The 13,911-nt window shown below is 45.4% G+C and overlaps 5 protein-coding genes across 5 annotated transcripts; all 5 read right to left on the bottom strand.

Annotated features, from left to right (window-relative positions):
- Positions 1-592: 592 nt before the first annotated feature.
- On the bottom strand, positions 593-1,150 carry LOC117314585 (extensin-like). The gene has a single exon (XM_033868651.1). It carries the CDS (start codon positions 1,148-1,150, stop codon positions 593-595), a length of 558 nt encoding a protein of 185 aa, XP_033724542.1.
- A 10-nt stretch (positions 1,151-1,160) lies between these two features.
- LOC117314584 (extensin-like) lies at positions 1,161-2,213 on the bottom strand. The gene has a single exon (XM_033868650.1). It carries the CDS (start codon positions 2,211-2,213, stop codon positions 1,161-1,163), a length of 1,053 nt encoding a protein of 350 aa, XP_033724541.1.
- Positions 2,214-2,473: 260 nt separating this feature from the next.
- On the bottom strand, positions 2,474-3,484 carry LOC117314583 (extensin-like). Its single transcript, XM_033868649.1, has one exon. The coding sequence runs from the start codon at positions 3,482-3,484 to the stop codon at positions 2,474-2,476; it is 1,011 nt and encodes a 336-aa protein (XP_033724540.1).
- Positions 3,485-3,508: 24 nt separating this feature from the next.
- Positions 3,509-4,276, bottom strand: LOC117314582 (extensin-like). The gene has a single exon (XM_033868648.1). The coding sequence runs from the start codon at positions 4,274-4,276 to the stop codon at positions 3,509-3,511; it is 768 nt and encodes a 255-aa protein (XP_033724539.1).
- Positions 4,277-12,425: 8,149 nt separating this feature from the next.
- On the bottom strand, positions 12,426-13,139 carry LOC117314581 (sex peptide receptor-like). Its single transcript, XM_033868647.1, has one exon. The coding sequence runs from the start codon at positions 13,137-13,139 to the stop codon at positions 12,426-12,428; it is 714 nt and encodes a 237-aa protein (XP_033724538.1).
- Between the last annotated feature and the right edge of the window lie 772 nt (positions 13,140-13,911).

Below are 13,911 nucleotides of genomic sequence, written 5' to 3'. Positions count from 1 at the left end.
GTTGGAGACCGTGGGTTGGGGACCGTGGGTTGGAGACCGTGGGTTGGAGACCGTGGGTTGGGGACCATGTGTTATGGACTGTGGGTTGGAGACCGTGGGTTGGGGACTATGGGTTGGGGACCGTGGGTTGGGGACCGTGGGTTTGGGACCATGGGTTGGGGACCATGGGTTGGGGACCATGGGTTGGGGACCGTGGGTTGTGGACCATGTGTTATGGACTGTGGGTTGGAGACCGTGGGTTGGGGACTATGGGTTGGGGACCGTGGGTTGGACCGTGGGTTGGGGACCGTGGGTTGGAGACCGTGGGTTGGGGATCATGTGTTATGGACTGTGGGTTGGAGACCGTGGGTTGGGGACTATGGGTTGGGGACCGTGGGTTGGGAACCGTGGGTTGGGGATCGTGGGTTGGAGACCGTGGGTTGGAGACCGTGGGTTGGGGACCATGTGTTATGGACTGTGGGCTGGAGACCGTGGGTTGGGGACTATGGGTTGGGGACCGTGGGTTGGACCGTGGGTTGGGGACCGTGGGTTGGAGACCGTGGGTTGGGGATCATGTGTTATGGACTGTGGGTTGGAGACCGTGGGTTGGGGACTATGGGTTGGGGACCGTGGGTTGGGAACCGTGGGTTGGGGATCGTGGGTTGGACCGTGGGTAGGGGACCGTAGGCTCGGGACCGTGGGTTTGGGACCGTAGGTCGGGGACCATGGGTTGGAGACTGTGGGTTGGGGACCATGGGTTGGAGACCGTGGGTTGGGGACCATGTGTTATGGACTGTGGGTTGGAGACCGTGGGTTGGGGACTATGGGTTGGGGACCGTGGGTTGGGGACCGTGGGTTTGGGACCATGGGTTGGACCGTGGGTTGGGGACCGTGGGTTGGAGACCGTGGGTTGGGGATCATGTGTTATGGACTGTGGGTTGGAGACCGTGGGTTGGGGACTATGGGTTGGGGACCGTGGGTTGGGAACCGTGGGTTGGGGATCGTGGGTTGGACCGTGGGTAGGGGACCGTAGGCTCGGGACCGTGGGTTTGGGACCGTAGGTCGGGGACCATGGGTTGGAGACCGTGGGTTGGGGACCATGGGTTGGGGACCGTGGGATGGGGACCGTAGGTTGGGGACCGTGGGTTGGGGACCATGGGATGGGGAACATGAGTTCGGGACTATGGGTTGGGGACCGTGGGTTGGAGGACCGTGGGTTGGAGACCGTGGGTTGGAGTCCGTGGGTTGGGGACCGTGGGTTGGGGACCGTTGGTTTGCCCGTGGGTTGGGGACTGTGGGTTGGGGCCCGTTAGTTTGCCCATAGGTTTGGGACCGTAGGTTGGGGCCCATGGGTTGGACCGTGGGTTGGGGCCCATGGGTTGGACCATGGGTTTAGGACTATGGGTTTGTGACTGTAGGTTGGGGACCGTGTGTTTAGGATTGTGGGTTGGAGACCGTGTGTCGGGGACAGTGGGTAGGGGACCGCGGGTTGCGGACCATAGGTTGGGGACCATGGGTTGGGGACTATGGGTTGAGGACTGTGGGTTGGGGACCGTAGGTTGGGGACCGTGGGTTGGGGACCATGGGATGGGGAACATGAGTTCGGGACTATGGGTTGGGGACCATGGTTGAGAGACCGTGGGTTGAACCGTAGGTTTGGGACCATGGGTTGGTGACCGTTGGTTGGGGCCCATGGGTTGGACCATGGGTGTAGGACCATGGGTTTGTGACTGTGGGTTGGGGACCGTGTGTTTAGGATTGTGGGTTGGAGACCGTGGGTCGGGGACAGTGGGTAGGGGACTGTGGGTTGCGGACCATAGGTTGGGGACCGTAGGTTTGGGACCGTGGGTTGGAGACCATGGGATGGGGAACATGGGTTCGGGACTATGGGTTGGGGACCATCGGTGAGAGACCGTGGGTTGGACCGTAGGTTTTGGACCGTGAGTTTTGGACCGTGGGTTGGTGACCGTGGGATGGTGACCGTGGGTTGGAGATCGTGGGTCGTGGACCGTGGGTTGGGGACCGTGGGTTGGGGACCGTGGGTTGGAGATCGTGGGTCGGGGACCCTGGGTTGGGGACTGTAGGTTTGGGACCGTAGGTTGGAGACTGTAGGTTTTGGACCGTGGGTTGGGGACTATGGGTTGGGGACCGTGGGTTGGGGACCGTGGGTTTGGGACCATGGGTTGGACCGTGGGTTGGGGACCGTGGGTTGGAGACCGTGGGTTGGGGATCATGTGTTATGGACTGTGGGTTGGAGACCGTGGGTTGGGGACTATGGGTTGGGGACCGTGGGTTGGGAACCGTGGGTTGGGGATCGTGGGTTGGACCGTGGGTAGGGGACCGTAGGCTCGGGACCGTGGGTTTGGGACCGTAGGTCGGGGACCATGGGTTGGAGACCGTGGGTTGGGGACCATGGGTTGGGGACCGTGGGATGGGGACCGTAGGTTGGAGACCGTGGGTTGGGGACCATGGGATGGGGAACATGAGTTCGGGACTATGGGTTGGGGACCGTGGGTTGGGGACCGTGGGTTGGGGACCGTGGGTTGGAGACCGTGGGTTGGAGACCGTGGGTTGGAGTCCGTGGGTTGGGGACCGTGGGTTGGGGACCGTTGGTTTGCCCGTGGGTTGGGGACTGTGGGTTGGGGCCCGTTAGTTTGCCCATAGGTTTGGGACCGTAGGTTGGGGCCCATGGGTTGGACCGTGGGTTGGGGCCCATGGGTTGGACCATGGGTTTAGGACTATGGGTTTGTGACTGTGGGTTGGGGACCGTGTGTTTAGGATTGTGGGTTGGAGACCGTGGGTCGGGGACAGTGGGTAGGGGACCGCGGGTTGCGGACCATAGGTTGGGGACCATGGGTTGGGGACTATGGGTTGAGGACTGTGGGTTGGGGACCGTAGGTTGGGGACCGTGGGTTGGGGACCATGGGATGGGGAACATGAGTTCGGGACTATGGGTTGGGGACCATGGTTGAGAGACCGTGGGTTGAACCGTAGGTTTGGGACCATGGGTTGGTGACCGTTGGTTGGGGCCCATGGGTTGGACCATGGGTGTAGGACCATGGGTTTGTGACTGTGGGTTGGGGACCGTGTGTTTAGGATTGTGGGTTGGAGACCGTGGGTCGGGGACAGTGGGTAGGGGACTGTGGGTTGCGGACCATAGGTTGGGGACCGTAGGTTTGGGGCCGTGGGTTGGAGACCATGGGATGGGGAACATGGGTTCGGGACTATGGGTTGGGGACCATCGGTGAGAGACCGTGGGTTGGACCGTAGGTTTTGGACCGTGAGTTTTGGACCGTGGGTTGGTGACCGTGGGATGGTGACCGTGGGTTGGAGATCGTGGGTCGTGGACCGTGGGTTGGGGACCGTGGGTTGGGGACCGTGGGTTGGAGATCGTGGGTCGGGGACCCTGGGTTGGGGACTGTAGGTTTGGGACCGTAGGTTGGAGACTGTAGGTTTTGGACCGTGGGTTGGGGACCGTGGGTTGCGGACCATAGGCTGAGGACATAGGTTGGGGACCATGGGTTGGGGACTATGGGTTGAGGACTTTGGGTTTGGGACCGTAGGTTTGGGACCGTGGGTTGGGGACCATGGGTTGAGGACTGTGGGTTGGGGACCGTGGGCTGGGGACCATGGGATGGGGACCATGGGTTGGGGACCGTGGGTTTGGGGCTATGGGTTTGGGACTGTGGGTCGGGGACTGTGGTTCTGGGACCGTCGGTTTGGAACCGTTGGTTGGGGACTGTGGGTTGGGGCCCGTTAGTTTGCCAGTGGGTTTGGGACCGTAGGTTGGGGCCCATGGGTTGGACCGTGGGTTGGGGCCATTGGGTTGGACCATGGGTTTGTGACCGTGGGTTGGGGATCGTGTGTTGAGGATTGTGGGTTGGAGACCGTGGGTCGGGGACAGTGGGTAGGGGACCGCGGGTTGCGGACCATAGGTTGGGGACCATGGGTTGGGGACTATGGGTTGAGGACTGTGGGTTGGGGACCGTAGGTTGGGGACCGTGGGTTGGGGACCGTGGGTTGGGGACTGTTTGTTGGAAAGAATGGGTTGGGGAACCTGGGTTGGGGACCGTTGATTAGGGGCAATATGTTGGGGACCATGGGTTGGGGACCGTGGGTTGGGAACCGTGGATTGGGAACCGTGGGTTGGGGACAGTGGGTTGGGAACCGTGGATTGGGAACCGTGGGTTGGGGACAGTGGGTTGGGGACCGTGGGTTCGGGACCGTTGATTGGGGGCAATAGGTTGGGGACCATGGGTTGGGGACCGTGGGTTGGGAATCGTAGGTTGGGTACCATTGTTGGGGAACTGTTGGTTGGGGACTGTAGGTTTTGGACCGTGGGCGGGGGACTGTGGGTTGGAGACCATTGGTTGGGGACCGTAGGTTCGGAACACAATCACTGACAAGGCAAACTCTTCCTAAAACCTTCTGTGGTGCAATTTTAGACGCCACTGTCCAGCGACCCAAAAGCCTGCATACGAATGTTTATTTGCTGGGTTTATCGCCCCTTGAATACCAAGGGTCATTTTGAGGCGGGGCTTCCTCGTAGTAGTTGATGACTAACTCACTGAACAACATAGATGAGGCCCGTTGCATGCCATCCAAAGCAATTAGGGAAAGGTGCCTTGCCCAAGGACACAATCGCGACAGCACAGACCTTTCTATGTATAAGTGGGAGGGGATCCAATAGATGGGCGTCATTTAGACGCTTTATAGACGTCATTCAGACGCTTTATATTACGATTGATCGTGACATCCTGTTCTCAAGTACCTGTAATCACAGATGACTAAACAATCGTACAGGTACTGCTTAAAGTCATACTTCAATCAGCACTGCTCTTCTGTTTCTGATTTACAACTATTTACATTAAATAACCATATACTGATGTACTGTAAGGCCTAAAGTTAAATAAAAAAAATTGAAATTGAATTGAATCACGTTTTAGCCGGATATGGAATAACATGTTTAAAATTTAGATATGTCATTGTCGTTAGAACAGATGTAAGTTCTCAATAGCTCTAATCTCCTGACACAGGTAGGTCCTCATCTCATTCTCCTAGCTAGGTGTCCTCATCTCATTCTCCTAGCTAGGTGTCCTCATCTCATTCTCCTAGCTAGGTGTCCTCATCTCATTCTCCTAGCTAGGTGTCCTCATCTCATTCTCCTAGCTAGGTGTCCTCATCTCATTCTCCTAGCTAGGTGTCCTCATCTCATTCTCCTAGCTAGGTGTCCTCATCTCATTCTCCTAGCTAGGTGTCCTCATCTCATTCTCCTAGCTAGGTGTCCTCATCTCATTCTCCTAGCTAGGTGTCCTCATCTCATTCTCCTAGCTAGGTGTCCTCATCTCATTCTCCTAGCTAGGTCTGTACACCAGTTTAATAATGCTAGCGTCTGTTGTGTGCAGTATGTGACTATGTATATAAAATCATTTACGTTTACAGGGCTGGTGTGTTTGGAGGGGTGGAGGTTATTTAGACAAGTAGAATACTTCGGATGGTAGGAAAACTATCACACGTTTGATGGTCTCGATTTTTCCCTGGGGGATTTCTGCATTTAATAACGAAAACATTTATTTCACACTAAAACACGAGACGGATACCGGTTATCTCCCGGATACAACAAGACGGAAATACAGCTGTAGATAGATCATTTTCCGGCACTCATTGTGTCTTCCTTTGACCATTACATGATCACAATACTAGATGATGATGACAAACATTTCCCCCTGTCGGGACAAAATTTATTCAGAGCGAAGTTTTCCTAGCCGCTGCAAAACGAAAACCTGGTGCCCTCACACGGAAACCCCAGTAGGGGAGTTGTCCACATTGTTTACGGGAGACGCACAGCATTGACCTGCAAGATAATGGAGAATACTCTTGATTGACAGAATCCCTAATAGTGAATGCTTTGATTGACAGAAGCCCAAATAACGTAGTGGACGAATTAACAAATACTCAGTCGAGTGTAAGTTCGGCACCACGTCTTGTGGTGGGGAAATACCGCCATGTTGCATCGTAATCCACTCAATTAGGTGATGTCACTTAAGTGAATTAATAATGTCACTGTAAGGTATTTATGATGTCATTATAAAGAATTGATAATGTCACTGTAATGAATTTAAGATGTCGCTATAACAAATTGATGATTTCACTATAACGAGTTGGTGATGTCACTTAAACAAATTGTGAATGTTACTTTGAGGCATTGGTGATGTTATTATAACGAATTGATGATGTCACTTCAGGGGCCGCGGTGGCCGAGTTGTTAAGGTGTCCCGACACTTTATCACTAGCCCTCCACCTCTGTGTTGCGAGTTCGAAACCTACGTGGGGCAATTGCCAGGTACTGACCGTAGGCCAGTGGTTTTTCTCCGGGTACTCCAGCTTTCCTCCACCTCCAAAACCTTGCACGTGCGAAAATGACCCTGGCTGTTAATAGGACGCTAAACAAAATTATCAAACCAAATGACGTCACTATAACGAGTTGGTGATGTCACTATAAGGAATTGGTGATGTCACTATTACGGATTTGAAATGTTACTGTATCGAGTGGATCCCAGTACTATGAATTGGTGATGTCACTTTAACTGATAGCTGATATACATTGTATAAGGATGTCACTATAATTATTTGGGTATGTCATTATAACGAATTGGTAATGTCACTAAAACGAGTTGGTAAAGTTGCTTAAAGGAATTGGTGATGTCACTATTACAGATTTGAAATGTCACTATATCAAGTTGATCCCAGTACTATGAATTGATGATATCACTATAACGAGTTCACGATGTCACTATAACTGATAGCTGATATATAAGGATTTCACTATCATTATTTGGGTATGTCGTTATAACGAATTGACGATGTCACTGTAACGAATTGACGATGTCACTATAACGAATTGACGATGTCACTATTACGAATTGATGTTGTCACTATTACGAATTGACGATGTCACTATAAAGAACTGGCGATGTCACTATAACGAATTGACATAATCACTGTAAACGAATTGACGATGTCACTATAACGAATTGGCGATGTCGCCTAAACGAATTGGCGATGTCACTATAACGAATTGACATAATCACTGTAACGAATTGACGATGTCACTATAACGAATTGGCGATGTCGCCTAAACGAATTGGCGATGTCACTACAACGAATTGATGTCACTATTACGAATTGACGATGTCACTATAACGAATTTGCGATGTCGCCTAAACGAATTGACGATGTCACTGTAACGAATTCGCGATGTCACTATAACGAATTGGCGATGTCACTATAACGAATTGACGATGTCACTATTACGAATTGACGATGTCACTATTAGGAATTGGCGATGTCGCCTAAACGAATTGGCGATGTCACTATAACGAACTAGTGATTTATTTTATATGCACTTACAACATCGAATCGAAGCTAAAGAGATGCCTCATAAAGATCAACATTTTATCACGAAATGAAAGAGATGGACGAAAATCAAAAGTCACTTACCATTTTCGAAAATCAGATTGTGAATGGAACAAGTCATAATAACTTCTGAATTTCTCAGAACATTTCAATCAATAAATTCCATTTTCATGTTTCAACAAGTTTACAGAACCCGGTAGCGTTATTGGAGTTTTCTGTTTCAACCTGGTTCACGGCGATACAATTAACGGCTTAAGAGCTTTGTAGAATCGTCGTTATAGCGTAGAAAACTCTGTTCAAATGGTAGGACCCTTCGTTATCCAGAGGCGATAGATACAACACTGGGGCTCCTTTCTCCTGAACTGTCATTAACTTGTCTATCGGTGAACAATTTCTCTAAAACGTCAAGCTTTAATAGCCAATGTCGCTTGGCGTATACGGTATAGTCACACCCCAGAGCATGTTATCAGATACAGAACCTCGTTTTGAGTCAGACTATTCATCAAAATTAATGAAACAAAAACAAAAATTACAGTTTTAGGAATATTTCCTTAAAGGTATATTGTATAAACAGCTTTTTAGAAACCCCATAACATTGTTTTACTCGGGTAATAATAATTGTGATATTTCGTGATCAAATGATATCAGATATTTTACAGTTATTTACAATAAGTATTCCAAACTTCAATCTTTACAGAGACATGAAATGAAAGATACAATATTTCTGTGTTATACCAAGAATTATTTTTCCATTGCTTGTATACAGAAAGCAGTTTTCTGCGTGGTTGTGGTTTTCTTTTTATACATCGTTTAAATAAAGTAAATGGCGCGAAAAACTTGACGTCACAATACGATCATTGACGTTGCGTATTGATTTGTTCAAAATAATCCCTTAATACATAAGTAAAATTGTACATAAAATGTGTTTTAAATTTGAAATATTTTCATAAATTGATTATAAGCATTGATGCCAATATTTTTTTAGGTTCGTAGGGGTATGAAAAAGTGTTTGCAGACTTATATAAGAATTTGCTGGGATTCTGCAATTTGCAAACAATTTTTTTTTAAACAAAACATTGACATCCATGCTTAATTGAAACTGCTAATGGCTCTATGTTAAAGACAATTTTTGAAATAGTAAAGAGCGACAAAATAAGATCTCATGTTTCATTTCTACACCTTTTTTTTAACGAAAAAGTACTTTGAAAAGTCTACCATTTGATGACTAGATGCTAGAACTTGTGCACGTCTACATACAATATACTAGTAGTTCGTCATTGAACAGTCATTTTCAAAGAAATTGATGAAAATAAATCTTACTTTACTGACAGGGTTTATTAATGGATACATACGGTATTCTACTAAACTAAACTGGCGGGGTTTATCTGTGAATACAAACGGTATCCTACTAAACTTTATTGGCGGAGTTTATTTGTGAATGCATACGGTATGCAACTTAAATTTACTGACGGGGTTTACCTGTGAATACATACGGTATCCTCACTAAATTTACTGACGGGGTTTACCTGTGAATACATACGGTACCTCACTAACTTTACTGACGGGGTTTATCTGTGAATACATACGGTATCCTCACTAACTTACTGACGGGGATTATCTGTGAATACATAGGTATCCTCACTAACTTACTGACGGAGTTTATCTGTGTATACATACGGTATCCCCACTAACTTACTGACGGGGTTTATCTGTGAATACATACGGTATCCTCAATAACGTTACTGACGGAGTTTACCTGTGAATACATACGGTATCCTCACTAACTTACTGACGGGGTTTATCTGTGAATGCATACGGTATCCTCTCTAACTTACTGACGGGGTTTATCTGTGAATACCTACGGTATCCTCCCTAACTTACTGACGGGGTTTATCTGTGAATACATACGGTATCCTCCCTAACTTACTGACGGGGTTTATCTGTGAATACATACGGTATCCTCTCTAACTTACTGACGGGGTTTATCTGTGAATACATACGGTATCCTCTCTAACTTTACTGACGGGGTTTATCTGTGAATACATACGGTATTCTCCGTAACTTTACATACTCCCAAAGTTACGTTACATACTTTACACTATTACCAAACTCCCAAAGTTACATACTTTACACTATTACTACACTCCCAAAGTTACATACTTTACACTATTACCAAGCTCCCAAAGTTACATACTTTACACTGCTACCAACCTCAAAAAGTTATATACTTTACACTATTACCAAACTCCCAAAGTTACATACCTAACACTATTACTACACTCCAAAAGTTATATACTTTACACTGTTACCAAACTCCCAAAGTTACATACTTTACACTGTTACCAAACTCCCAAAGTTACATACTTTACACTATTACCACACTCCCAAAGTTACATACTTTACACTATTACCACACTCCCAAAGTTACATACTTTACACTATTACCACACTCCCAAAGTTACATACTTTACACTGCTACCAAACTCCCAAAGTTACATACTTTACACTGTTACCGCACTCCCAAAGTTACATTCTTTACACTAAAACCAAACTCCCAAAGTTACATACTTTACACTATTACTACACTCCCAAAGTTACATACTTTACACTATTACCACACTCCCAAAGTTACATACTTTACACTGTTACCAAACTCCCAAAGTTACATACTTTACACTATTACCACACTCCCAAAGTTACATACTTTACACTATTACCAAACTCCCAAAGTTACATACTTTACACTGTTACCAAACTCCCAAAGTTACATACTTTACACTGTTACCAAACTCCCAAAGTTACATACTTTACACTATTACCAAACTCCCAAAGTTACATACTTTACACTATTACCAAACTCCCAAAGTTACATACTTTACACTGTTACCAAACTCCCAAAGTTACATACTTTACACCATTACATATACCACCCCAGACGTTTGAGCTTACATGTACATGTAGCTCCACCTTTATATTTGGTACGTGATCATATGTGATCATTTTGATGAAGCTGTCATGATTTATTTTCTAATATTTATATTTCCACTCAATTCAGACTCAATGAACCTACCACAGTTAACTCGAGTCATTTTTCAATATTTACCATTGTATGGCACTGCCACTATATAACCCTACCAATTCAGTTGCGAGTTCACCAGCCTATGAACTGCCAACAGGAAGTGATCTCTGCTACTGGTAAGCGCGGGAAATTTGAATTAGAAAATTTCAAAACAAAAATCGCATGACAAATAAAAACTCGCAGATGGTAAATATAAGAATTGAACGGCTTTCAGTTGGCATTCATAGTCAATATGAATACCAACTGGACAGAGGCAAATTCAACATGAAGCGCTAGCGCGCTTCATGGAATTTGCCTCTGTCCAGTTGGCATTCATATTGACTATGAATGCCAACTGAAAGCCATTCAATGCTTAAATGAACTATATCAAGTCCGGCGTAGGAATACATTTGTCGAGCTTGGACTATATTTTGTTTAATTCCTTTTCAAAAGTGATCATATTTATATGAAATAAATTCCTTTAAAACTAATATTTGTTTTAATTCGCTATTAAGTTTGTTCACGAAAGAAATCCTGAAAGTATTAACCATATGTAGACGAAGAGTGATGACGTACATTTCGGTAAGTTCTGTGGTAGACTTGCACAAGTCCCTATTTGTCAAAGACAAAATATTGTACAAAATATCAAAAATATATAAATATAAGGATTGAATAAAGTTATGTTGAGGTGTATGGGGGTATAAACCTCAATAGGTCTTGAGACAAATTTATTATGAACTGCTTCGCAACATAACATTATTCAATCCTTAAATATTTACATTTACACTGCAGCCCCACTATAGGTTACGAGTCCATAACTTCCAAATCTTTATTATGACGTCATTATTATAGTGACGTCATAATTGTAACGTCGGCGATAACGAAAGATGGCTGTTGAAAAGGCTGTTCCGGCTTTGACGATAATAATTTGTTTATTCATCGTATAACCAAAATTCCTGGATATAGTCTTCAAAAATCGTTGTCAAATGTAAATTTAAGCATTGAACTGCTTTCATTTGGAAGATATGGGCTGATGAATGCCAACTGGACAAAGGCAAATTCAACATGAAGCGCGCTTCATTAAATTTGCCTTTGTCCAGTTGGCATTCATCAGCCCATAACTTCCAAATGAAAGCAGTTCATTGCTTAACTGTCGGTGTAAATTAAATTTTTATACCGTTGTTGTCATGAATTTTTGTGACAAATAGTGTAGCCCCTGTCGGCGGTGTAGCGTCGATGTTGTTTTAAAAAAACACTCAAATAAGTTAAATATTTTGGAAATCATTTCAATATTCCAGTTCCATGAACATTGCATGCAGCTGATTGAATCTATAATTCAATTGGTAGGACGATAATTTGACAATAAACTACATTTGTACATGGAGTGGCATGGAATCGATTTTAATCTCTAAATCTAGTTTATCAAAGATGTGGTACACAAAACGACTAACAACAACAATATTTCCAATTTATAAAATATCAGAAAGCAGGGCATTCGACACTGTCACTACCAATCCATTTGTTTGACACATAGATTTCGTTGATCGAGAGGAACATCAATCATTTTCAGTTCCATAATAATTGGACACTTTCGCATATTTCTACTTGCGTCAATATTGACAAAACTCACATGTGGTGAATAATCAAAATATTCGGATATTTATACTTTTAGTGCCAAAAACACTTCCGGTGATATTGAGACACTTCCGGTGATAATCAAAACACTTCCGGTGAAAATGACAGATGGAGCTCGCGTAGTTCACATCTTTATCAGTAGTTTTCGCTACATTTTAAAATCTCGATTCATACATTAGGTGCAATCAATCACAGCTCATAACGATGCAGATTAAATCTGATTTTTGTTTGTGCTTTTGATCTGATGACGTCATAATTTCAGGTGTGGATGTATTTCACAGACATTTGGTGTTATACATCCCGTATTCCTGCGCGTTCACAGCCGAGCACGGGACTATCAAATGTTGTGGTATGTCCCCGCGTGTTTTTCCTCAGTCACGGTTCGTTGAGCAGATACGGACATTACCGAGTTGCCATCGTTACATCTGAGGTTGAACGTCTGAACGTCCTCGTGCGTGAAATCGTTTCGGATTGATGCGTTTCTATCTGTCAACAACGAACATTTTCGCATTGAGTCTGTTATTAATTCGGTGCCGAGTGACGACTTTCTTTCGGCAGACATGGTACACATCATCCGAAGCAGTGTTCTGCGGAATTCGCGATTCATGGAACAATACAGAACGAAATTTACACCATTGTTGACTAGAGCCAAAATATCCATGACGTCACCCAGAGGGATATAGACGTCTTCAAAGAATCCCGCGCGGATTAGACTGAGGACGATGAGGATACCTTGAGGAAGTTCTGTGAGCAGAAACAGGACAAGAACGGCCAGAAGCATCACTGTTGTACGAGATGTGTGTAAAGGGCGCTGAATAATGACGCCAAGTTTCGACAGTCTCCGCCGTTTGATTCTCACCTGCATATCGAGGGTCCGTAACAATAAAGCACCATATACAAGCATGAGGAAGCAAGGTATGAATTTGGCCACCACACTGTATAAAGACAGATTTAAGAAAACTACTGGTTTCACATTAGCTGTTCCCAGCTTTAAATCCTCCAAAACATACATCGACGAATTTTCGCGGAGTAATTCCAAATTTGTCGACATGTAGTTAGGAATCAAAAGCAACACGGATCCGGTGATAATTCCGAAAATAACAATTCGAGATTTAATCAAGCGCCTCATCCTAGCGAAATTCCCCGTTTCCGGTGATTGAATATGGTGGTATCTAAAAATAGCCAGGGAAACACCCAGCCAAATGGAGATGGTATGCGTCGGTGGCAGAGAAATTCACGTGAAATAAGAGATATGTCATCCAGGCAATGCTATTTTTGTCCGGAGAGATGGAATTTGACGGGTAGTCACAGTAGAAATGGATCGCAAATGGAACATATGAAGCCATGGTCAGAAGATCGGATACCGCCATCCATGTCAAAACGAGGTTGATCGGAGTCTCCATGTGTTTCCGGGTCAAAACTGTAATGTTGATGAAATTAGTAGGAATTCCAAAAAAACAGACAATCAAACTTAGGTAGCCATGAATACCGCCATACCAGGCACTAAAGTGTTCCAAAGTACTTTTCGGATAAAATCCAGAATCTGTCTCATTCTTTGATAAAATTGTCGTGTTAAAAAGATCCGCCATTCTTTTAACTGTCTCTTCTAAAATCTAACACAGGTTCAGTTATTGACCTTTAAATGTCGTGTGTGGATACCCTTTTGACTGTGTCTATATAACTAATTAGGTCTTTTGGGGAAACAGTTCTCCACAGAATCCGGTTTAACCGATGAGAAACTACGGCGTTTTAAAAGAAACTTGTCTTCATAATTAACGAAATCCGTATGTATCTTTAAATTACGGAAGACGAAAAAATGAGAA

This window comes from Pecten maximus, chromosome 16, assembly GCF_902652985.1.
Source record: "Pecten maximus chromosome 16, xPecMax1.1, whole genome shotgun sequence".
Taxonomy (NCBI): domain Eukaryota; kingdom Metazoa; phylum Mollusca; class Bivalvia; order Pectinida; family Pectinidae; genus Pecten; species Pecten maximus.
This window is presented reverse-complemented; position numbering and strand designations above follow the sequence as displayed.

Excerpts from the sequence above, each read along its gene's own strand:
- LOC117314581 (XM_033868647.1), bottom strand. The coding sequence starts at position 13,139 with ATGTCGACAAATTTGGAATTACTCCGCGAAAATTCGTCGATGTATGTT.
- LOC117314584 (XM_033868650.1), bottom strand. The coding sequence starts at position 2,213 with ATGATCCCCAACCCACGGTCTCCAACCCACGGTCCCCAACCCACGGTC.
- LOC117314585 (XM_033868651.1), bottom strand. The coding sequence starts at position 1,150 with ATGTTCCCCATCCCATGGTCCCCAACCCACGGTCCCCAACCTACGGTC.
- LOC117314583 (XM_033868649.1), bottom strand. The coding sequence starts at position 3,484 with ATGTCCTCAGCCTATGGTCCGCAACCCACGGTCCCCAACCCACGGTCC.
- LOC117314582 (XM_033868648.1), bottom strand. The coding sequence starts at position 4,276 with ATGGTACCCAACCTACGATTCCCAACCCACGGTCCCCAACCCATGGTC.